The sequence below is a fragment of the Sinocyclocheilus grahami genome, unplaced genomic scaffold, assembly GCF_001515645.1.
Source record: "Sinocyclocheilus grahami isolate Dianchi unplaced genomic scaffold, SAMN03320097.WGS_v1.1 scaffold1638.1, whole genome shotgun sequence".
NCBI classification, from domain to species: Eukaryota; Metazoa; Chordata; class Actinopteri; order Cypriniformes; family Cyprinidae; genus Sinocyclocheilus; species Sinocyclocheilus grahami.
This window is the reverse complement of record NW_015506817.1, coordinates 172,440-196,088: the sequence shown is the minus strand read 5'-3', so window position 1 is coordinate 196,088 and position 23,649 is coordinate 172,440. Positions and strand designations below refer to the sequence as shown.

The 23,649-nt window shown below is 39.4% G+C and overlaps 1 protein-coding gene across 2 annotated transcripts in view; it reads right to left on the bottom strand.

Annotated features, from left to right (window-relative positions):
- The window catches only part of LOC107571708 (MSL complex subunit 3), a 175,422-nt gene that overhangs the window by 57,678 nt on the left and 94,095 nt on the right, over positions 1-23,649 (bottom strand). For both annotated transcript variants that reach the window (XM_016258038.1, XM_016258039.1), the window contains exon 10: positions 575-687. In XM_016258038.1, coding sequence (XP_016113524.1) covers positions 575-687 — 113 coding nt within the window. The remainder of the gene's footprint in view (positions 1-574; positions 688-23,649) is intronic.

The following is a 23,649-nucleotide window of genomic DNA, read 5'->3' as shown; positions in this document are numbered from 1 at the left end:
AGGAAACGTAATTTGGAGCTTTTAGATACCAAGCACGGCATATGTGCGATCTTGGTTAATTAAGTAATAATAGAACATCAGATGGTAGCCTGGGTAACAGCCCTCTTGGTGTGATAGTTGCACTTTTTTTGGGGATGGTCCTCGGAACTCAGAGTGGGTTTCAAAGATTATTTGTTAAATATAACAAATAATTTTGTTTCTACTTTGTCCAGTCGTTACATCAATATCGGTTGATCTCTCATATATAATTAAACTAACATTGGCATAGTAATAATCTGAAAGATTGTAGTTATATGATAGAAATTTTAACGTAGATTTTTTTATATACTGTATATTAATAAATTGCTGAATAAAACCAACCAGTAAATAGTCTTGAGTGACTGATATGACAACGTGTACACAGTTTAACCATGTCTTGTTTCAAAATGACAAGTTATGAACACATTCATTCCATTCACCACTTCTTTTTTTTAAGATATACAAGTACACTAATGGGTTTGATACATTTAACTTCAAATAGGGCCTTTCTATTACTGACAGTAAAGCAAGACTTGAACCTGGGTTTAGGACTCACCTCATTTAGTTCGTAGTTCCTCTGGGTTTCCAGCCCTGAGAAAAGCCCTCCAGTGCAATCCCTGCTGGGTGTCAAGGGCAAAGGAGAGGAGGAGCCACTGTGAACAGGAGTCTCTGGATAAGCAGTGGAGAAACATGCATGCAATTTCAAGATTTTATATATATATATATATATATATATATATATTGCTTTGTTTAGTTTTACAAGGCCACAAAAAATCTTAAATACAACCAGTAGTAATATGATTTAATGGCTTATCACGTTTGACCAAATTGATATTGTGTGTTCTGTCTGAGGTGATAATATATCAAAGCTTTGCAGAGATACAGCCTTAGACATAGACTGGCATCATGACTCAAATTTGTAGCGGTGCTGTACAAAAACAGTTTTGTCTATCAAAACGAAATCCATAACTTTTGTCAGCACAGTACACAAAGATGATCTGTTTTGATTTTGGTGAAACTCACACAATCTGTCCAGGAGGAGTTTGAAACAGTAGGCTTTCAACAAATCAAAATAGCATAAAACAAAATAGATAAATAAATCAAAATAGCAGACCAGTTAATGCGAACAGTTTCATTACAATAGGCTAATACACTCTAGTGGTCTAGTGACGCTGTGACCACATCAATTTTGGTCAAATTTGGTGAAAATTGGAACAACAGTCTAGGAGTTCGAAAAAGTAGGTTTTCAACATAAACCAAAATGGAGGACAGGAAGTTCAGCTGACTATGGCAAAATCAGTATCTACGCTTTTGGCATGACCCAAAGAATTTATTACGATGAGTTTCACTACAATAGGCCAATTTAATAAAAAGTTATTCGAATTTTTGGAAATTTCATTATAACTTTTTGCTCAAACTTTTTGAGTACCATCAGAGTACTGTGCTGAAGACACATACTGCTTTTTGTAATGATACACCAGTGCGTTCGTAAAATATAGCTTTTTATGACAAAATTCTAAATGGCTGCACAAAATGGCTGCCATGGGAAAATTGTGAATGGTTCGACTCTGTATGTATGTTGCACCGAATCTAAAGTGACCAGTTTTGTGATTTTGTTTTTGATTTGGGTTTTTGGCCAAACCATTTAGAAGTTATAAGCAAAAATATATATTTTTCATATTTCCCTGACCACTAGGTGGTGCTGCACTGAAACACAGAATGTATCCTCAGGTCATGTTTGTGATGACATGGACCAAGTTTGGACTGAATACGATAAAGTGTAGAGGAGATACAGTCTATTTTCACAAGTGCTACAGAAAATTTGTTGCCACATTTTTGAAAATGGTTTGACAAATTTACTTAAATTCCATAACTTTTCATAACTGCATTGTCTGAAGATGATCTGGCTCAATTTTCATGGAAATTGGAGCAATGGCCTAGGAGGAGATTGAAATTTCTATTTAATTCTAAATTTTCATAACAGAAAATGACATCACATACTGCAATCGAATCGGCTAAGGAATCCCACATGAAAAAATACTGTAGTAAATTATAGAATACTGTAGTATTAACTAGGGATGTTTATTTTAACCGGTTAACTGTTAACAGACCGTAAGAATTTTTGACTGATTAATACAATCAGTTAAATGATTTAAAAAGGAATTTAAATTTTTTTTTCAGTAATTTATCAAAATATTTAAAAAGGTTTGCTGCATGGTTAAAATACGCTATGCGTATATAAAAAAAATAGTTTTTTAGAAGAAAAAAAACGCAAGTCGAGTATAGGCCTAGTGAGTCGTGTTTTATTATTTCTTTCAGAAATAGGCCTAATGCCAACGCGAAATGTCTACAAACATTTTTATAAACACTAGGGCTGTGTGATATTGAAGAAAAATGTGATATGCGATAACTCATTAAATAATGCGAGATTCGATATGCGATACGATAATGCTTAAAGTGCCACAGGCTCAGATGAAACAGTTTTACTCAGCTGTTGCTGAGTCAGTTCTGTGAACTTCTATAACTATCTTGTGTCATATATATATGGTTATTTGTATGTATGTATGTATGTATATGTATCAAGAAGAACTCCTGTAAAACCACAACAAATTCCTTGTGTTTGCGCACACTTAAGCTCATTCTGATTCTAATATTACTAGCAAACATGTTTCCCTTTTTGTGAGAAGAAAGCACCCCTACAACAACTTCTGAAAGTGAATGTTAGTGTTTTACTCGAGCATTACATAAAAATTTCATTTTAACATTAGTGTAATCATTTTAACATGAGTTTAGGAACTGAATAATAAAAAGGAAAAATACAACACTGCTTAGTATTTACTCTATGAATTCAATATGCACTGATTCTTATTTAAGCTACAAAAGATATTGCAATATTGTCAAATATTGCAAGCCGTAGCGATATGCATATTGCGATATGTACATTTGCGATATTTCGATATATTGCACAGCCCTATTAAACACTGTAAACATAGCTAGGCTATTTTAGTTCCCCTCACTCCACAGCAAATAATTTCAATTAACAGTATTTAGAAAAGAACAATAATTAAAAATATAAGAAGCTATAGCAATATAAACGACAATCCAAAACAAAACTGAAACCAATGTTGGGTCTCTCATTTGACAAAAAATCTAATGTTTCCGTATTCGCAATGTATTTAAATGCCAAAATATTATTTATTTAGTAGCCAACTTCACTGGCGTTCCAACATCCACGTAAAACAAAATGTTTTGCATAACATCACGGCGGTACTGTGACGCTTAACGGCACAGATTTACTACATATTTAAACTGAGCAGTGTGTTTATTTCCATATGTTTGACTGACTATTTTATTATGATAATGAACAGGCTGCATTGTCAAGGTGCGCGCATGCGGCACCGACGCAATCACTTGAATTTTTTCCTTCTAACAGTGGAAGAAACTACTCCTTTTAGTCATAAAGATATAAAAACAAATTGTAAAAGGTTTGCTTTTATTTGTGTACATTCACAATAAAAACAAATCTTTGTGCTTTTGTAAAATAAGCCTAAAGAAAAATAGGATGTCGCTTTCTGTCATCTGTTTCCTTTCGTTTGTCGTCTGTTTCACCTTATATGAGAGAAACTCTACATACTAGGATACTTGTTGCAGGTTTTCTTTCGTTTTCCTAATTTATTAATGCAAAATTAATCCCCGGGAAACAAATGTTAGTATTTTTTTACGGGTCACAGACACTTATCCTTTCTAATTTAATTCAATTCTAATTTAAAATAATCTTGTCGGTTAACGGTTAATAATTGGTTAAGGAGCGTCAGTTGTCGGTTAGGAAAAATAACCGAAATGAACATCCCTAGTATTAACTATAGTGAGTTTGTAACTGTGGTAAAATTACGTTTTTACTATAGTAATACTGTAGTATATTATAGTATTTACTACAGTTTATTAATGTATACTATGTCATAATGTATATTAACTACAATGATAATCAGTGAGTTACTATAGGATACCATAAGAAAATACAGGTACATCTCAAAAAATTTGAATATCATGAAAAGGGTCAATATTTTTTGTGACTCATTTCAGAAAGTGAAACCCATATATTATATAGATTCATTACACAGAGTGAAATATTTCAAGCCTTTATTTCTTGAAATTTTGATGATTATGGCTTACAAATAATGAAAACCCAAAATTCAGTGTCTCAGAAAATTAGAATATTACATAACATCAATAAAAAAAGGATATTTTAAACAGAAATGTCAGGCTTCTGAAAAGTTTGTTCATTTCTATGCACTCAATACTTGGTTGGGCCTCCTTTTGCATGAATTACTGCATCAATGCGGCCAATCAGCACTTGGCCGCATCAGTGCAATCAGCCTATGGCACTGCTCGGGTGTAATGGAAGCCCAGGTTGCTTTGATAGCAGCCTTCAGGTCATCTACATTGTTGGGTCTGGTGTCTCTCATCTTCCTCTTGACAATACCCCATAGATTCTCTATGGGGTTCAGGTCAGGCGAGTTTGCTAGCCAATCAAGCACAGTAACTCCATGGTCATTGAACCAACTTTTTGCATTGAACCCACCTTTGGCAGTGTGGGCAGGTGCCAAGTCCTGCTGGAAAATGAAATCAGTATCTCCATAAAGCTTGTCAGCAGAAGGAAGCATGAAGTGCTCTAAAATTTCCTGGTAGATGGCTGCGCTGACTGTGGACTTCAGAAAACACAGTGGACCAACACCAGCAGATGACATGGCAGCCCAAATCATCACTGACTGTGGAAACTTCACACTGGACTTCAAGCAACATGGTTTCTGTGCCTCTCCGCTCTTCCTCCAGACTCTGGGACCTTGATTTCCAAATGAAATGCAAAATGTACTTTCATCTGAAAAGAGGACTTTGGACCACTGAGCAACAGTCCAGTTCTTTTTCTCCACAGCCCAGGTAAGACGGTTCTGACGTTGTATCTGGTTCAGGAGTAGCTTGACACGAGGAATGCGACATTTGTAGCCCATGTCTAGGATTCGTCTAAATAAAGGCTTAAAATATTTCACTCTATGTGTAACGAATCTATATAACATATGGGTTTCACTTTCTGAAATGAGTGACAAAAAATATTTACCTTTTTCATGATATTCAATTTTTTTTTTAGATGTACCTGTATATAGTGTGTTCAGTGCTCATAAATGGTGCTCTGCTCTCTGTACTTTTCGGAACTGGTACAAATAGATATCATTTGTATCGTCAACTAAAGGATATTTTGTAAGGCAAACAATAATTTAGTTTTTTTTTTTTTCCTTACAATACTTTAACTACATGACACAATTCTCAGCGCTACTGACACACGTGAACTATGTGACGTTTCACAGCGCTTCGCGCCAGTAGCGCGGTCTTCAGCAAACACATTTTAAGACAACATTGGAAGCAAAAGTTTAATTACTGTCAAATTCGTCCTGTTATTTTATTACTGGTGAGATTGGGGATCTCTCATGGTTACAAGGAACGCCAAATTACCCTTTCCAAATGGGTGTATTGAATCAACCAAACGAAGACCACACTTCCCAGCGAAGATATTGGCAGTGGTAAGTTAAGTCTCTTATTAACCTTGTCAGTTCACTTACTATCGCATGAATTATCGGTTTAAATAAGTGTAGTATATTATTTAAAGGTCCCCTGAAATGCTTAGAAACACGGAGCGTTACGCTATGTGTTGACGTTATTTTAACTGAAACAGGAAAACAGGGCGGGACATATCAAGCAGCCCCGCCCCTTTTTAAAATAGCCAATAGCGTTAATTTATATCACAGCTTGGGCTAGAGCCGTTCAGAGCCATTGAGCTACGTAAAGCCGCATTTGACAGGGTATGCCAGCCACAATCTCATCCATATTGCTATAAAAGATAGCATTCTGTGTAGAATTCAAATAGCTCCGATACATTTTGTGGTCATGTGATCCGCTCTGTGCAATCGTGTCTCTGGACCAGAGCAGAGTGTGTGTGCGGTGCGGTGGTTAGAGTGACAGCGCAAAACCAGACTTCTTTTTTTCCTCAATGGAAAGCATATTTACACTGTTTGAATCGTTCTCTGTCCCCTATATAGTGCACTACGTGCCATTCACTGTACAGAAAATACTACTACTGTGGACAAGTGACCAATTTCAGACCGATTATTCAGCGTCTATTTTATAGTGTAGGGGGCGGGCGCTTCAGATTCTAGAGAGCATTTGATTGGACAGAAAGTTTCAGGAAAAGCTGAAGTACGATGTGTACGATCGTTGAGCCGTTTTGGCGGAAGTGACGAACTGCAAGCTTTGAATGCTTATATCTTCTAAATGCAAATTTTGTCACTGTTTTGGAGCACACTGCCTTATAGGTAACCTTAAGACTAACATATTGATAATAACACCCAAAAAACTTTAATTTTGATTTCATGGGGACTTTAAATAAATAGCGTACATTTTGATGTGGCTGTGATATCTATAAATGCTAAGTTTTGGCTGAATGTTGCCATAGAAACTGCTGCAGCGCATCATTAAACTAAAGTCATTCTACTGTAATGTTATGCATTAAACTATATTAACTGCATGCAGATGATAAACAGTTTTTGGTCGAAATGATGACCAAATACATTCACAGGGAAGACATGTCAAGCCCTTAGCACAGAAAAGAAAAACAAAATAAAGGATTTAAGACTGTGATTGGAAAGGAAGATGCATGTTTAGCCAAGAGTAATTACAGTTAGAAGAGGTCAAATTATATTTTCACTTTAATTATTTGATGAAATAAGATATTTAATACGATATTTAATAAATAAGAAGTTAAATAATATTTTGTCAGCTTTTGCACTGAAGGCAGAGAAAATACAGCTTTTAAAGGGAAATGTGTCTTTCTTTTGACTGTACATCACTTAGATTAGTAGTATTAAAGGGGTCCTATGATGTTGCTAAAAAGAACATTATTTTGTGTATTTGATGTAATGAAATGTGTTTGTGCGGTTTAAGGTAAAAAAAAAAAAACACATTATTTTCCACATACTGTACATTATTGTTTCTCCTCTGAAGAGACAAAAACATTAAAATACATTATAAACGAGGCATTTTTTGCCACCAGTGGGGACATAATTACGGATTATAATGACTTATACAGTTTTTTTATACGTTGCATTGCATCGCGCTGCGTAAACATAAAACCATGTCTGCATTTGTGATCGGAGAAATGACAAACTACAAACGCTACTCTACACTGCTCAAAACTCGCGTTTGAATCGTCAGTGGCAAATTCATTAAATATAAATAAAATAACGTAAAACAAAAAAAACTTACAGTCTGTGAGTCAGAACAGCCGGCATTTTAGTCTACTCTACCAGGATCAGGAAACAGTCCTGATCTGGAACTGTTCTGGAACAGTGTTGTAAATACAACTTAATCACTGATTTCTAGTCGTGTCCTCTTTTGGAAGGTCAAACAAAGTAGTGTCGCTTTCACAATGAAACACAGCGTCACACACGGCAGGCTAGAGTGAGTGGAGGCCGGAGGCCTAGAGTGAGACAAGTCCAAATCATTAGGAATGGCTAATCTGTCCCCCCAGTATTTAAAATTCTTGCACTGATCTGCTGCACTCCACTATGCAGTAGGGCTGTCAAAATGGCTGAAAAACTAAATTCGAATTTTTTACTTAAATATTATCAAAATTTTCTAATTATATTCTAATTTAAAATGCATAATTTCAGTTAGGGTGAAGAAAAGCTTTTGGCTTCTCTCCTGAGGCCACAAGAAGGCGCATAGAGCAAAATATTAGTAATGCACATACTCAAAACATAAGAAAACAGACTATCTGTGAAAAAAGTGCATAATGTTTAAAATGTTTATAAACCAATTATAATTAAGTTGCTTAAACAACTATAAACAAAACCGCATCATGTATGTATGCATAGTTTAATACAAAGGGCCGAAAGCCAATCACACAGAGTACATTTTTCATTTAAAGAGGTCATTTGATGAGATTAAAATTTTTCCTTTCTCTTTGTAGTGTTACAAGCTCTTGGTGCATAAAGAAGGTCTGTAAAGTTGCAAAGACTAAAGTCTCAAATGCAAAGAGATATTCTTTATAAAAGTTAAGTCAGCCACTACCTAAAACGGCTCGTTCTAACACGCCCCCACATATCTACGTCACTATTTGGGCAGCGTTATGCAATTCTTTAAAGTCTCAAATGCAAAGAGATATTCTTTATAAAAGTTAAGTCAGCCACTACCTAAAACGGCTCGTTCTAACACGCCCCCACATATCTACGTCACTATTTGGGCAGCGTTATGCAATTCTTCCCAAATCTTCATGCAAAGAAAGAAGGCGTAACTTTTATTCTCGCTGTAGTATTGTTGCCGCCACCGCCGCCATGTCGTGAAGGCGCTGTGTGCTTCGTTGTGAAAGCGAAACTACTTTGTTTGGCCTTCCAAAAGAGGACGATATCGCTTTGTCATGCCTGGAGCTGATCCGTGCTGGTCGCTGAGGTAATACTTCAACTTCGCGCTGTCGATCGCCAGATCGGCTTTCACCGTGGAAGAAGCGGAGTCCAACCCGGGGTCGTCACATGTGGTTGCTGCAGGCATCACAATATGGTAAGGGACGTAACATTTCTGTCACACGCTTGAGGAATTTGGTCAATCACAACGCACTGAATAGCTGGCCAATCAGAGCACACCTCGCTTTTTCAGACCGATGAGCTTTGTAAAAATCGACGCGTTTCAGAAAGGCGGGGCAGAGAGGAGAAACAATAATGTACAGTATGTGGAAAATAATGTTTTTTTTAACCTTAAACCGCATAAACACATTTCATTACACCAAATACACAAAATAATGTTCTTTTTAGCGGCATCATATGACCCCTTTAAAAACATGAGTTGCAGTGGGATGGGGAAAAAACCCGCCATAAAGTCTCGAGATATGTTTTTTTCAAAGTTGAACTTGCATTCATTTTACATGGCTTTCTAATCATGCGGCTCTTTTGTGTGAGTGCAACCGTGATGGATGTCCCTCTAGAAAATGCGCAAAATATGTGTTCTGTGTGAACGGCTTGGTTTCAGTTTTGACGTAAACAAGATCTTCTCTGCACTGATGTTCTCTTTTCCCGCAATATTTGTAATTAACAATGCAGCAGCGCCGCATCTAGCGGCTTCAACTGGATAGGTTAACAAAAACATAAAAATGCAATGACACTTACATCGTCATCGTGTGCCACTGATCAGGCTGCTTCCTTAACGCACAACTAAAATGTGGATTTTTATTTTAAATTCAACGAATATTCGAAATTCGAATTTTTTTTTGACAGCCCTACTATGCAGCGCTCTATTTTTTTAGTATGACAAAAAGGTTTAAAAGTTCCATTTTCAGCCTGGCCTACTCAGCGGGCTAAGAGCGCTCATCAATGTCAAAATAATTGAGATGGCCTATCAAATCAAAGTAGGTGGGCTTTAGGGCTGAAACGATTCCTCGAGTAACTCGAATACAAAAAATCATCGAGGCAAATTATGTGCTTCAAAGAACTGTTTTGTCTATTTAGTAGTGATGCACTGAATTTTTAGCCGCCCGAAAATATATGCCGCGCCACGCCGCCCAGCAGTGTTCAGGTTTCACTCTCCTCCAGCAGTCATCACTGCGCCGTGTGACGCTCCGTTCATTATTCCGCTCTATCAATGTGCATTCTGCCAAAGTGTATAGAAGACAATAACAACCACTAGGTGGCGATTCGGTAGCGCGGCCGCCATTTTGGGGTGAAAATTCCAACTGGACAACAGCACAGATATACAGAAATAGACAGAATAACAACGAAAGAGAGGTCAAAGTGGAATAAAAGAACGTAATGTTGGGCAATCCACTGCAAAAACTATCAGTGTGACAGTAAAAATATTGCCTTTCATCGTTTTTCCAAAGACCCTGACAGGTAATATTCACAAAAGTGTAAAATATTGTGTGTTTTGAAGTGGGGACGTAGCGCTGTCTTATGCACCTGCTAACTTGAACTGTTTTTAGTCTAGTAGTAAACTTAAATCCTTGTAGGAACTGCAGGTCCTAGCCATAGAAACCATAATAATGATTTATGGTTTCTGTCATTTATTCATTCATAGAGATATGATCACTTAATATGAGTTAATGCTCATCAGATCGCATAAATCAGTGGGAAATGAATAGAAATTTTGATTTTGTGTAAAGAAATATCAAGTAAACGTAAAAAAATCTAAAAACCCTGGCAAAGCTATTATTATCAGCGCATGTGAGCAGAGCATAGCGGGGAGCAGATCAGTGAACAAGATTTTTTTTTTTATGGATGTTTTTGTTACAAAAAGCATCGCTTCACTACACTACAGCTTCATTCACCCCCCGGAGCCGTGTGGAGCTCTTTTTATTATGGATATATGCACTTAATAACAACCCCCTACTGCCATTATAAAGCTTGGAAGATCCAGAACATTTTTTAATTTAACTCTAATTGGATTCATCTGAAAGAAGAAAGTCAGATACACCTAAGATGCTTTGAGGGTGAGTAAATCATGGGCTAATATTCATTTTTGAGTGAACTAACCCTTTAAATGTTGAAAGAGAGCGAGGTAAGATGGAAGTTGCCAATTATTTAATATTAGTCAACTGTTTTACTATAGAAATTTTAAATGACTGACAGCTATATCCAGTGATGCAAACCACTTTACTTTTTTTCCTCAAATATGTCTATTTTGATAGTGAACGAGAGAGAGAGAGATTAAAGTTGCATGTGTGAATTAAGTTACCTGAGTTTGTGCGTCTCTCTCTCTACAAACAATGAAGCTGGGTGTTTTACTTTAAAATCAGCAATTTTACCCCCATCCTTGCAGAGAAATTTTGTGATTCAGTATCACTATTTTATTAATAAAATTCAGCATTGACCACAAGTTTCTGAATGTTTCTGTGCGCGATCTCCGATCTCTGTGCGTCAATGAAAGCAGGCGCATTAATATAGAATGGTGATAAAACTGACGTGGAATCTGTTTGAGGTTGTGGACAGGTGTCTTTTATACTGATAATGAGTTCAAACAGATGCCATTAATACAGGTAACGAGTGGAGGACAGAGGAGTCTCTTAAAGAAGAAGTTACAGGTCTGTGAGGGCCAGAAATCTTGCTTGTTTGTAGGTGACCAAATACTTATTTTCCCGAGGAATTTACCAATTAATTCTTTAAAAATCCTACAATGTGATTTTCTGGATTTTTTTTCTCATTTTGTCTCTCATAGTTGAGGTATACCTATGATGAAAATTACAGGCCTCTCTCATCTTTTTAAGTGGGAGAACTTGCACAATTGGTGGCTGACTAAATACTTTTTTGCCCCACTGTATATATATATATATAAGTTGGTCCCCCCTCCCAATGTTCAAGACATGGTTACGGCCTTGCATAAAACTGCATTTACCAGTAATAAATTAACTTATGTGTGTGTGTTTATGTGTTTTTTTCAGGGGCTGCCAAGGCCAGACTCCCATTTCTGCTTGCCAGCAATGCCAATCAAAAGTTAAACAATGCAGCCAAGAACAAAAATAAAAAAAAACAAATTATTTCATAAGATATTGTTTGGTGTTGTTCATTCTAAGGAATTTGCATGAATTGTATTAGTTATGTTTTGCCCTGACCTGTGCTGTTATGACTGTCATGTTGTCGTATTCTATACTGGAGTGTTAGAAAATTTACTACAGTAATGGCTGAAGTCATTTTTCTATATTACTATAGTAGAATTACCACAGCGAATTACCATTCATAAGTTACTACAATTTACTGTAGTAGCTTCACTATAGTATGGTTCAAAAACACTGTAGTATTTACTATATTTTCTATAGTTAATTTACTATAAATTACTATAGTATTTACAAGAGAAACTTTACTACATTTTTTTATAGTAAATTTACTATAGTATTTCTTTCATGTGGGATCAGAGGAAAAATAATTGTTTCTCTAGACTTTACGGTTCAAAATTTATTAGCATCAACGTGAGTTCAACTTTGGACAGTTGGTGGCACTAGAGGGATTGAGTTAGAGACTCCAAACTTGCTATGACTAATGCTGAGATAGTCCTTTATCAGTGTGCCAAATTTCATAACTTTCCCACAAATGGTTCAATGGGCTGCCATAGACTCAAGAGCAAAACTGCCCTGAAACTTTTTCAGTACCTCAGTAACAGTTTAGTACATCAGGGCATGGTGCCAAAGACACACACCGAGTTTCGTAACTATATGCGTTCATAAAATATAGCATTTTATGAGAAAATTCAAAATGGCTGATGCCCAAAATGGCTGACATGGGAAAATTGGGTATGCTGCACTAAATCTAAAGAGACCAGTTTTGTGTTTTGGTCAAACCATTCAAAAGTTATAAGCAAAAATAGCAATTTTTCATATCTCCTGACCAATAGGACACGTCATGGTTATTGTAACACACACAAGTTTGGCCTCAACACGCCAAAACGTTGTGGAAATATAGCCTCACGTCCATTTTTGCATGCTCTTCGTCAAATACGTTCACGTGTTATTTGAGAATGGTTTGACTAATCAACTTGAATTCCATATCTTTTTGCCAGCATGGTCTGAAGATGATCTTAGCCAATTTTGGTGAAAATCAGACAAACAGTGTAGGATCAGTTCGAAAAAAGTAGGTTTCCCTTCATCTTTCCCACAGACTTACACTCTACGGGCCTCATTCATGAAAGAGCAAGAGCAAACGAACTTGAAATTATGTTATGGCAGTGCATCAAAATTCAGTGTAATCAGTTCAATTGTAATGTGTAATTCAGTGTAATCAGCTAAAAAAGAACACAGAGCGTTTTACGCACCGTTTACATGTGGTAGGGAACAGGTTTCTTTCGTACCAACTAACATTTTGAATATACAAACATTTTCATGAATTTGAAAGTTTATGTCAGAACAGCTTTACAAATGACTTACACAAAAATTTGTTCTGCTCGTGTTTCATGAATGAGACCCTACGTGTGGTGGCACTTCCCCCATATATACCGGTTCACATGCTGTGCGTGTTTGCTGCATAAAAACATTGGCCGTATTTCGAATTGGTCAATAAAAGCAGCAAGTGGGCTGATTTATAATGCAAATTCATTCTCAGCCAGCAGTGCTTGAGGAGTGACAGATATAGAGGTTTCCCCAGTAACGGCGGTACACAACGCAGTGCTGTACTCACAAATGCTGCTTTAGCGCACATTACAGGCAAGATTAAATGAAAATGACATTGAAAACTTTCTGAAGACAACCAGTTTTCCTTTACATTTCCTTTTCCTTAAAGGGGTCATATGATGCTGCTAAATAGAACATTGTTTTGTGTATTTGGTGTAATGAAATGTGTTTATGCAGTTTAAGGTTAAAAAAACACATTATTTTCCATATACTGTACATTATTGTTTCTCCTCTATGCCCCGCCTTTCTGAAACGCGCCGATTTTTACAAAGCTCATCGGTCTGAAAAAGCGAGGTGTACACTGATTGGCCAGCTATCCAGTGCGTTGTGATTGGCCGAATTCCTAAAGCGTGTGACGGAAATGTTACGCCCCTTACCATATTGTGATGCCTGCGGCAACCACATGTGACGACCCCGGGCTGGACTCCTCTTCATCCACGGTGAAAGCCGATCCAGCGATCCACAGCGCAAAGTTGATGTATTTCCTCAGCGACCAGCATGGATCAGCTCCAGGCATGACGAAGGGATATCATCCTCTTTTGGAAGGTCAAACAAAGTAGTTTCACTTTCACAACGAAACACACAGCGCCTTCACGACATGGCGGCGGCGTCAACAATACTACAGCGACAATAAAAGTTACACCTTCTTTCTTTGCGTGAACATTTGGGCGGCGTTATTCAACTCTTCCCAGATAGTGACGTAGGTATGTGGGGGGCGTGTTAGAACGAGCCGTTTTAGGTAGGCGAGGTTGACTCTTAACTTTTATAAAGAATATCTCTTTGGATTTGAGACTTTAGTCTTTTAGAGCTTGTAACACTCCAAAGAGAAAGGAAAAATTGAAATCGCATCATATGACCCCTTTAAAGTCTACTCGTCACATTAAAGGTGCAGTAGGACATCTTGGAAAATGGTCACTTTAGCCTGATAGCACTGAAAAAAAAACATCCCACCCTCCCTGAAAATCGCCGTCCAAAGCCACGCCTCCTGAACTCATGAACGCACACAGACCAGGCAACCAGAGACAACATTACTACAATACATCATATGTCATTCACCGATGAGAAAACTTTATAGTACAGTTAGTAACCGTACTACAATACCAAGAAGGAAGATCAGGTTGTTGATGTTTGCCTGCCATTCTCGCTCTGTCTACACAGTGTACGTGAACGCGCTGATGACGTATCCTGTCTGCGTGAACCGGGTGCGCAGAGGTATGCAAATACATGTTGACAGGCAGGTAGGAAAGTCAATCAAACTGCTCAGAATGAAAGTTCCAAAGACTAAAGTCTCAAATTCAAAGAGATATTCTTGATAAAAGTTAAGACTTGTCCACGCCCTCCTAAAACGCCTCGTTTAAACATGCCCCCACAAGTCTATGTCACTGTGTGGGAAGATTTGCATAACACCGCCCAAATATTCATGCAAAGAAAGAAGGTGTAACTTTTATTCTCGCTGTAGTATTGTTGTTGCCGCCGCCGCCATGCCGTGGAGACGCTGTGTGTTTTGTTGTGAAAGCGAAACTACTTTGTTTGGCCTTCCAAAAGAGGACGACATCTGTTTCGTCATGCCTAGAGCTGATCCGTGCTGGTCGCTGAGGAAATGCATCAACTTCGTGCTGTGGCTTGCCGGATTGGCTTTCACCATGGAAGAAGTGGAGCCCAGCTCGGGGTCGTCACATGTGGTTGCCGCAAGCCCGCCTCACTCAAGCCCCCCGTGTGTTTCGTTGTGAAAGCAAAACTACTTTGTTTGGCCTTCCAAAAGAGGACACAACTAGAAATCAGTGGTTAAGTTGTATTTACAACACTGTTCCAGAAGCAGTTAAACCCAAATATTCAGATGTGTGCAGCGCATATTGTGGAGGACTCTTTCCTGATCCTGGAAGAGTAGACTACAATGCCGGCTGTTCTGACTCACAGTCTGTAAGTACGTTTTCATATTTAAAGAGTTTTGAGCAGTGTAGAGTAGCGCTTGTTATTTGTAATTTCTCCGATCACAAATGCAGACATGGTTTTATGTTTACGCTGCGCGATGCAACGCAACGCATAAAAAGACAGCATAAGTCATTATAAAACATAATTATGTCCCCACTGGATGCAACAAATGCCTCGTTTATAATGTTTTTTTTTTTAAATGTTTTTTTCTCGTCGCTCCATCACAGTATGGTACAATAATGTGTTTTTTGAACCTTAAACACATTTCATTACACCAAATAGACAAAATAATGTTCTTTTTAGCAACATCATATGACCCCTTTAAATGTAGTCTTATCGAAAACAAATATTCTGTGATAACGTAATCCATATAAAACCAACAAGATGTTCAGTCTTTCCTGTCTAAACTCATTATCTCTAATGTGATCCCGCCCAGGAGCGGCTTATGCCCTTCATATGTAAATATCCGTGTGGGACGCGCGCACATGTAAATGCCCAACGTAAACAAAGCGTGAGGATAATAGAGTTCATCATGGCTACGGTTCGTTTCTGGAAGACGCGCTGAGAGAAATAAGCCAGAATTTACCACAGAAGCAGATGCGCTGAGAGGAATAACTTCTATAATAATAATAAGAACAAGACTTCACCCAGCAGAGGAGATCGATCTGATGAGTAAGTAATGTTTCTTTTTTGCATTAGTTCACGTGTTATTGTGACAAACTTGAATGCATTTACTAGTTGTTTTTTTCCCAAACTATAATTCCTGACTAAAATGTTTGAAATGAGTCTTTTTCTTCTTAGCGTTTGCATTGCGTGCCCAGCCACAGAACAGCATCTTGTTCAGCCAGATGTAGAGCCTCGAGTCCGCCGTTGAAATAAGTCAGCGGACACTCATTGAAAATGTGCTGCATGGTTTCAGGTACCCCACAGCTGCAGTTCGGATTAGTGGCTTGGCCCCACCGGACAAGGTTGACTGCACATCGACCTTGCCCCGTCCGAAACCGGTTCTGCATTTACCAGTGTCGTTGAGAAAGGTCGAAGCCAGGAGGACAGACCGATGGCTCAGCTACGAGGGAGTGCTTCACAACATCAGCTGCTGCCCACTTATCGCTCCATGCCGAATTGGCTGTCATATCCTCCAGTGGTGGGTCCAGCCAGACAGGTTTTCTTGATGACAGGCGGGCTGCTGGATGCAGTGTAATGTCCGTATTGAGTGGCAACTTGTCATTCGCTTGGACTTTAGTCAGCAGCTTGGCAGTGGCCTCCTGTCGTCGGAGATGTGGTGATGGTATGTTGCTGAGAACAGGCAGCCATGGAAGAGGAGTGGAACGTAGAGTTCCAGTAATTGTGCATATAGACGTGTTTAACTGAACGTCTACTAGCTTGGTGTGGGATGATCTGGACCAGACTGGTGCACAGTACTCTGCTGTTGAATAACACAGAGCAAGTGCAGTGGTCTTTAGTGTCTAGGCTCTTGCACCCCAGCTTGTGCCGGCCAGTTTACCGGGTAGATTATTTAGAGAGCTGATTTTAGCTGCTGTCTTGTTCAAATGATCATGATATGTTAATGAAAGGTCCAGGGTAACGCCGAGGTATGTGGTATTTGGGTCATGTTTAATCTGATGGCCCTTGAGGAAGATATTGAGCTCCCGTTTGGCTTGAGCATTGTGGAGATGGAAGATACTAGATACCGTCTTCGTTGCACTGGGTTGGAGTCGCCACCTACCGAGGAAGTCCACCATCAGATCCATGTCCTTGTTCAGTACGTACTCGACCTCGTCAAATGTCTGATGTTGGATTCCAATGCAGATATCATCGGCATAGATGAATTTGCGGGACTGTGTTGCTGGAAGATCATTAATATAGGTGTTGAAGAGACTTGGAGACAGGACAGACCTGTCGAAAATGTCTGTCATGGAGGAAGAGTTCTATAGCCTCTACTACCCAAGGCGGTAAAACTTTGGATAGTTTCAACAGGAGACCAGCATGCCAGACTGTGTCAAGGAAGAAGGTCCCAGTTTTCTGATTTTTCTGGAATCCGTTTTCAATGTATGTCATCAGGGCAATGACTTGGTCACCGGTGCTACGTCCTTGCCTGAACCCTGCCTGCTCATCTGTGATGGTTTTCTCCAAGACTGGGCTGATTCGGTGAAGGATCAAGTATCTTGAAGCACACGGGTAGCAAGGATATTGGGCAGTAGCTAGCCGCGAGATTTGGGTCCTTACCGAGTTTCGGGATGGCGATGACTTTTGCCTGGCAGGTCGTATGACAACATCCTGCCAGAGTTTCTTAAACATCTTGGACCCAAGGCTAAATCATGGCTCGCTTCATTCTACACGCACATAATTAGAGAAAAAAAGATGCCACGATGACTTTTGCCTGGCGCCAGGCTCGTGGCATCTTTTTTTCTCGAATGGATGATCGGTCATTGGAGTCCTATGTGGATGAGCAAAGGTCTGTGCTGACTATGAGGGAAGTCTCCCAACACTGTCTGGCTAGCTGGCTGGGGGTGGTCACCGATCGATGTGATCTAACACAAGTCCGGTGAGTAGTCCTTTTGCCATCTTGCCGAATGGAATGTACCACATTGCTTGGCATCATGGGTCAGAGCGAGATCACTGTTGGATGCCCATTCCACCAAGGCCTCTCCATCCTCGTCAGGTTCTGAATAGCCCCACTCAGGGTGATGGCTGTTAAAGTCGCCCACGTATGCCGAAGGATGTACAAGAGCTGGAAGCACACCTTGATGCCAGTGCTGACTGGGAGGTTTGTATACATTGGCGACTCTGAACCCCTCCAACCTGGACGATGTCACAGAAGTGTGATGAAAAGACTGGGGAGGCATCAGCAACATCGCTGCGAACATATGTTGCCCGGCCGAATCTGGCATCTGGTGTTGACGAGATAAGGTCAAATCCTCCAATGGTGTAGTGCCCTGCTGACTGGTCTGCTATGTGTGTCTCCTGCAGTCAGATGACATCAAGGCTGTGACAGTGGGCTATGGCACTGATGAGTGTTTGTTTGGCTGCTGATAGACCCTCTACGTTAAGTTGTAAAACTCTAAGTGCCGGTCCAATGGCTTGAAAGTCACTGCACACTGGCTGTGCTGATGATTGTAGCACGTGACCGGTATTCAATACTGGAATTCGGTCTGCTGGTTGGATCAATGCAACTTCGGGTCTTGGCTAGAAACCATGTCGGAGTTGATGGAGCGCAACGTGAATGCTGATCCAATCCTCCCCTTGAAGCCCCTTTGAAATGAGTGAAACATTTTGAATATGATAGGCAGCTCATTGCATCTAAATTTCTTATGACACGATGATGTTTTCATGCTCTATTTAATATAAAACAATAGCCTATATAAAAGTAATATGAGTGTACACTTTAACACGATGAATGCTACGAGTCTAAAAATGTTTAGACCATGTTTATTATTAATACTCTGTTCACAAATAGATTTTCATAACTTGTAAACAATAATAATTAGTTTCTCTGATATAAAATGTCTTTTTTTTTACAATAGTACAAAGCATGCGTGAGTCTATGACTACAAAATCTATATATACAGATGCTTCTGATATTAACATGCTCACAAATGTTTTTTTATGGTTGTTTGCTTTTTTGTGATCACCACAGGTAACACCATAGATGAATCCTGCTGACTTTCACTTGAGTCTCTTCAAACTGTTTTCGTCTGAGAGCCCTGTACCAACATCAGATGTTCAACTACACTGATATTCTATGGTAAAACAAGCTCCTTGACTGATGATGTTGTTGTTTTTTGTTGTTCTTGAATCCATGGAAAGAAGCAGCAAACACTTAAATATCAGGTATGGTTTACTTGTTTCACTTTTTGAACAGAATCTGTTTTCAGGGAATGACTCAAAGTCTGTTCACATCTCTGTGGTTAGAGCAGTGTTAACAATAATGTGTATTTGACCTTCATTGTGTATGTTTTGATTATACTGTGTTGTAAATAAAATGCAAATAATTAAAAAAAAAAACTTTTTAATCTCCTCATACTCTCAGAGGTACTCTTACCTGCCTTACAGTCACATGACTCACTGACAGGCCATTATGAGACAGCCCTTTGTCTCTGAGGTGTAAATCACTAAATATTCATGGCCATTGTCACTCCCTCGCATAAAGCTTGTCTATCACAAAACATGTATTACAAAATTTTATTGTTTTCTGTGAGTAAGTAGAATGATTTTCACATCACTTTGATGTAAATATTCTAGCCTACAAAAGACTGATTACTCAAATTACCTTATTTCAGCAAAAAAAATTCCCAAAACTTACTAACCACGCATAATATTTTTTTTCTAAAAAATGCAAACATGTAGATCAATAAATTTCACATTGACCAATAGTATGTTATAAGTAGCTGTAATAAGCACAAATGTCAGGGCATGTCAAAACATCTCAAGGGCCCCAAAATCACCTCAGAGCCCAGAGGGCCATATCTGCTGAGAATGTACCCATGGGGGGTGTTTCAGTTGGTCGTCATCCTCTGGTCTCCCGTTTCATGCAAGGTTCGAGACGGCTTAGGCCTTTCCGCCCTGCACATGTCCCTTCTTGGGACTTATCTATCATTTTGGATGGCCTGCCAAGCCATCCATTTGAGCCGTTGGAGTCTGTGTCAGAGAAACTGTTGACACTTAAGACGATTCTTCTGGTGGCATTATCCTCCCTGAAGAGAGTAGGGGATCTGCAGGCTACTTCCATCAGTCCTTCGTGTATGAACTTTGCCCCGAGGCTGGTTAAAGTCTTGCTACAACCCAGGCCTGATTATGTTCCTAAGGTCGCTTCGACTCTGTTTCGCTTTCAGCAAGTGGTCTTGGAGGCTTTCTCCCCTGCTGATGTGGAGTCAGATAGCCCGAGTCTCAGAGGGCATTGAAGGTCTATGTCGACCGCAGAGTCCAGTGGCGTCGATCAGACCAGTTGTTCGTGTGTTTTGGTGGTAAGAGCAGAGGGTCTGCGCTCACCAAACAGAGAATGTTACATTGGATAGAGGATATCTCTCTGGCCTACGAGGCGCGTAGCTTGACTTCGCCTCTGGGGGTGAGTGCTCATTCTACAAGAGGAGATGATGTCTTCGTTGGATGATGTCTGTGCTGCGGCAGGTTGGTCATCTCCTAGCACCTTCATTAAATTCTACATCCTGGACGTGAGGATGGCTCCTGGGTCTTATCCGTTTGAGCAGACGCTTTCCCTGGTCTTCCAGCTATCCGAGGTACGTAAGGCGTTATGGTACAGCGTTCCCATAGCGATGACGTCATCGCAGCATTGAAGTGAACGTCTCGGTTATGTATGTAACCTTGGTTCCCTGAATAGGGAACGAGATGCGGCGATGCTGGCCGTCCCGTACATCCAATAGCGCTTCCTTCGTCATGTGGAAATCTGATGAAATAGCGCACAGCACGCTGATATAGCGTACGTGATGTATGCGAGGGGTGGTGCTAAGCGCTATTTGGCCAATGAAATTGGCGTGATGGTATAAGGCAGTGGTCGGCAACAGGTGGCCCGCGGGCCAAAACTGGCTTTATTTTATTTTCAGATTATTTTGATAGCGGCTGGTTCTGAAATAGATCTGTCATGACAGCAACAGTTACTCACAATCAGAGTATGCGAGTGGAGCGCGGAGTGGAGCAATATGATTTTGAATGGAGCGAGGAGCGGATTTTTTAAGTCGGAGCGTCGTGGTTTTCATTTGCTCCAAGAGCGCTCCAGAATTCACATGTTAAACATATTTAGCTAGCTTGATAGAGAAGGATCACTTAAATCAGAAAGAATGTGAAGCTATGATGACGGCAACAGAGATGAGCGGGAAGTTATAGTTCTCAAGGAATTAGTTTGTTCCTTCTAGGTACTGAACATTTTCAGCTGAAAGCATGATTTAAACAAGTAATACAACACTTATTCACACGCAATCGCTCTCTCAATAATGCATTCAAACAAATGTAATCTTACAGTGCTACTTCATCTATATCCGATATATCCGAGCAGAAATCTGTAAGAAATGCATCGATCCGTGTAAAATAACTGACGAAAACTTAGTTATTTTCATCACAAACAAAATTTGCACTGCAAAAAGCAGCGATTAGGTTATGCCTTCTAATGCGGACAACCATGTTATTAGCTTGTCATGTGGTAGGAAAAAAGTTTGCACACTAGTGTTCCAATAAGCCTCTTTGAAGCTCTCCTGTTATTTAATTTTATAAAATAGGTTATGAACAGAACTGTGATATTTCAAACATACTGAAATACTTTAGCCGCGGAGCGGTGTTTCAGAGATCAGTGAGCATGGAGTGGAGCGGGAAAGGGTGAACCCAGAGCAGAGTGATTATTTAATGCGCAGAGGGGAAAGTGTTGCCGCTCTACTCCGCTCACATACTCTGCCGGACATCGCCACACAAATGTGCCTTTTTGTTAATGACTGTCCTACTAGAGGATTTAACACAGAGTAACAGCTCACTACCAGTTACAAAAGACACTGTAACCGTCTGTCACAGGCAATTCTAGTTGCATTTTTCATCAATTCATTTCTTAAATGATCTTTTGACTATGTTCTGGCCCGCCATCTTAATTGTTGACCCCATTGTATAAGGGCTTCAGACATTCGTCACACCGGAGGTGTTCCCATAGCAATGACGTCATCGTAGCATCTCGTTCCCTATTCAGAGAACCAAGGTTACATCCGTAACCGAGACGTTTTTTAGCAGGTACGAGCTGTAATGGCGCAGCTCTATTCTGTAAAAGGGGGCGGGGAGCAGCAGCTCATTTGCATTTAAAGAGAAAAACAGCATGTTTCTGCTTCCACTCAAATTAGGCATTTTCAAAATGATATAATAAATAATCTGTGGGGTATTTTGAGCTGAAACTTCACAGACACATTCTGGGGACACCAGAGACTTATATTACATATTGTAAAAAGGGGCATAATATGTCTCCTTCAAAAGGACACATGTTTAATACGCATTATGATTGGAAGAGATAGAAGTAGGGCTGCCCTCGATTAATGGTTTTTCTGGTCGACTTGTAGTCATTCATTTGAAGCATTAGTCGAGTAATCACACGTTTATTAATAAACCATTTAAATCATAATAATGAGCCTTTAATTGCCTATGTAACCAAATAAGCACTCAAGCACACACATAAAGCTTGCCACAGCACACCGGCAGAAGTAATAATTATGAATGTGTCAAGGAAAAACAGTAAGGAGGCTGCATTAACATTTTAATAACTTATTGATAAATTAGTGCTTCTGTGTTCTCGGTTTAATAGATGAAGTCGGCTACATTGACTCACCATCTCCACAGTAGTGGATGCACCTGTATGCAGGTTTCATACGTATTACATAATCTAAGAATATTTGTATTCCATTTGAACTGGTCCATTTGAAAGTAGACATTTCACTCTCTATAGATACATTTTTTATGTCTGTAAGGCAAGCACACAGAGTTTCGTGCTCAAGTTCACAGAGACTGGGACGGCAGAAAGCGCATCTTGTTTGTTTTTATTATCTTACAAAAGCACAATGTTTTGTTGTTATTCTGGGTGCACACACATAAACGTAGTCTTTACAGATTTGAAAGATGTATTACTCTTATCTGTATGACCAAAAGTGACTGTAAAATGAGTATTTTAAGAGCAAGTGACTGCACTGGCGCCTCTGTCTGTCCTGCAGTGAGCGCTACAGTTTAACTTCCACACTCCGCACACACACTTATAGCGCACATTTCTCTACATTTTGTCCACGTAAAATTGCTGCTAATTACATATTTCAGATGATAAGCCATATTTGAGGTTCATGAATGATAGGCGAGCGTTTGGATTTCCTGCCCGATGTAGCCTACTATATTACCACAAAGACCAGTCATTAACGATCTATCCGTGTCACGGACTGCATGACTTTGCAAATGTGGATTTTTTTTCTGGGACTAATAAAAGTTTGGTCGACCAAGCCTCTTCTGGTCGACTAGGGATGGAACAATTACCGGTTTCATGATAAATCACGATAAAATGCCCTGACGTTAGTATTATCGTTTAAAATGTAATTATCATCAAAACCGTATTTGATTATCGCGATTTTGAAAACTTGCGGTAAATCCTGTCCAGCCAGCATCAGTCTGACGCAAAAGCAGCATGCAATGTTGTTGTTGTTGTTTTTTGCACGAGACGAAATGGCGGAAGGCAGTGACAGCGCTCGGGAGATTTTTCAGCCATCTAAGAGGACCAAATCGGTGGTCTGGTTTTATTTTGGCTGTTACAAGAGTCCTGAAGGCAATTTAATCGAGGACGGTCACCCTGTCTGCTGATCTTGCAAGAAGAAAGATGCTGCAAAAGGGGAAAACGCATCAAATTTTCTCAGTCATCGTCGTGACCACCACCCACTGTTATATAGTGAATGCAAGGTAACTTTTACCTCAATACCAAAATTAACTGGGCAAATAATTGGACAAAAAATATTGATTAGAGATTAAATATTTCGTTATCTCACTTG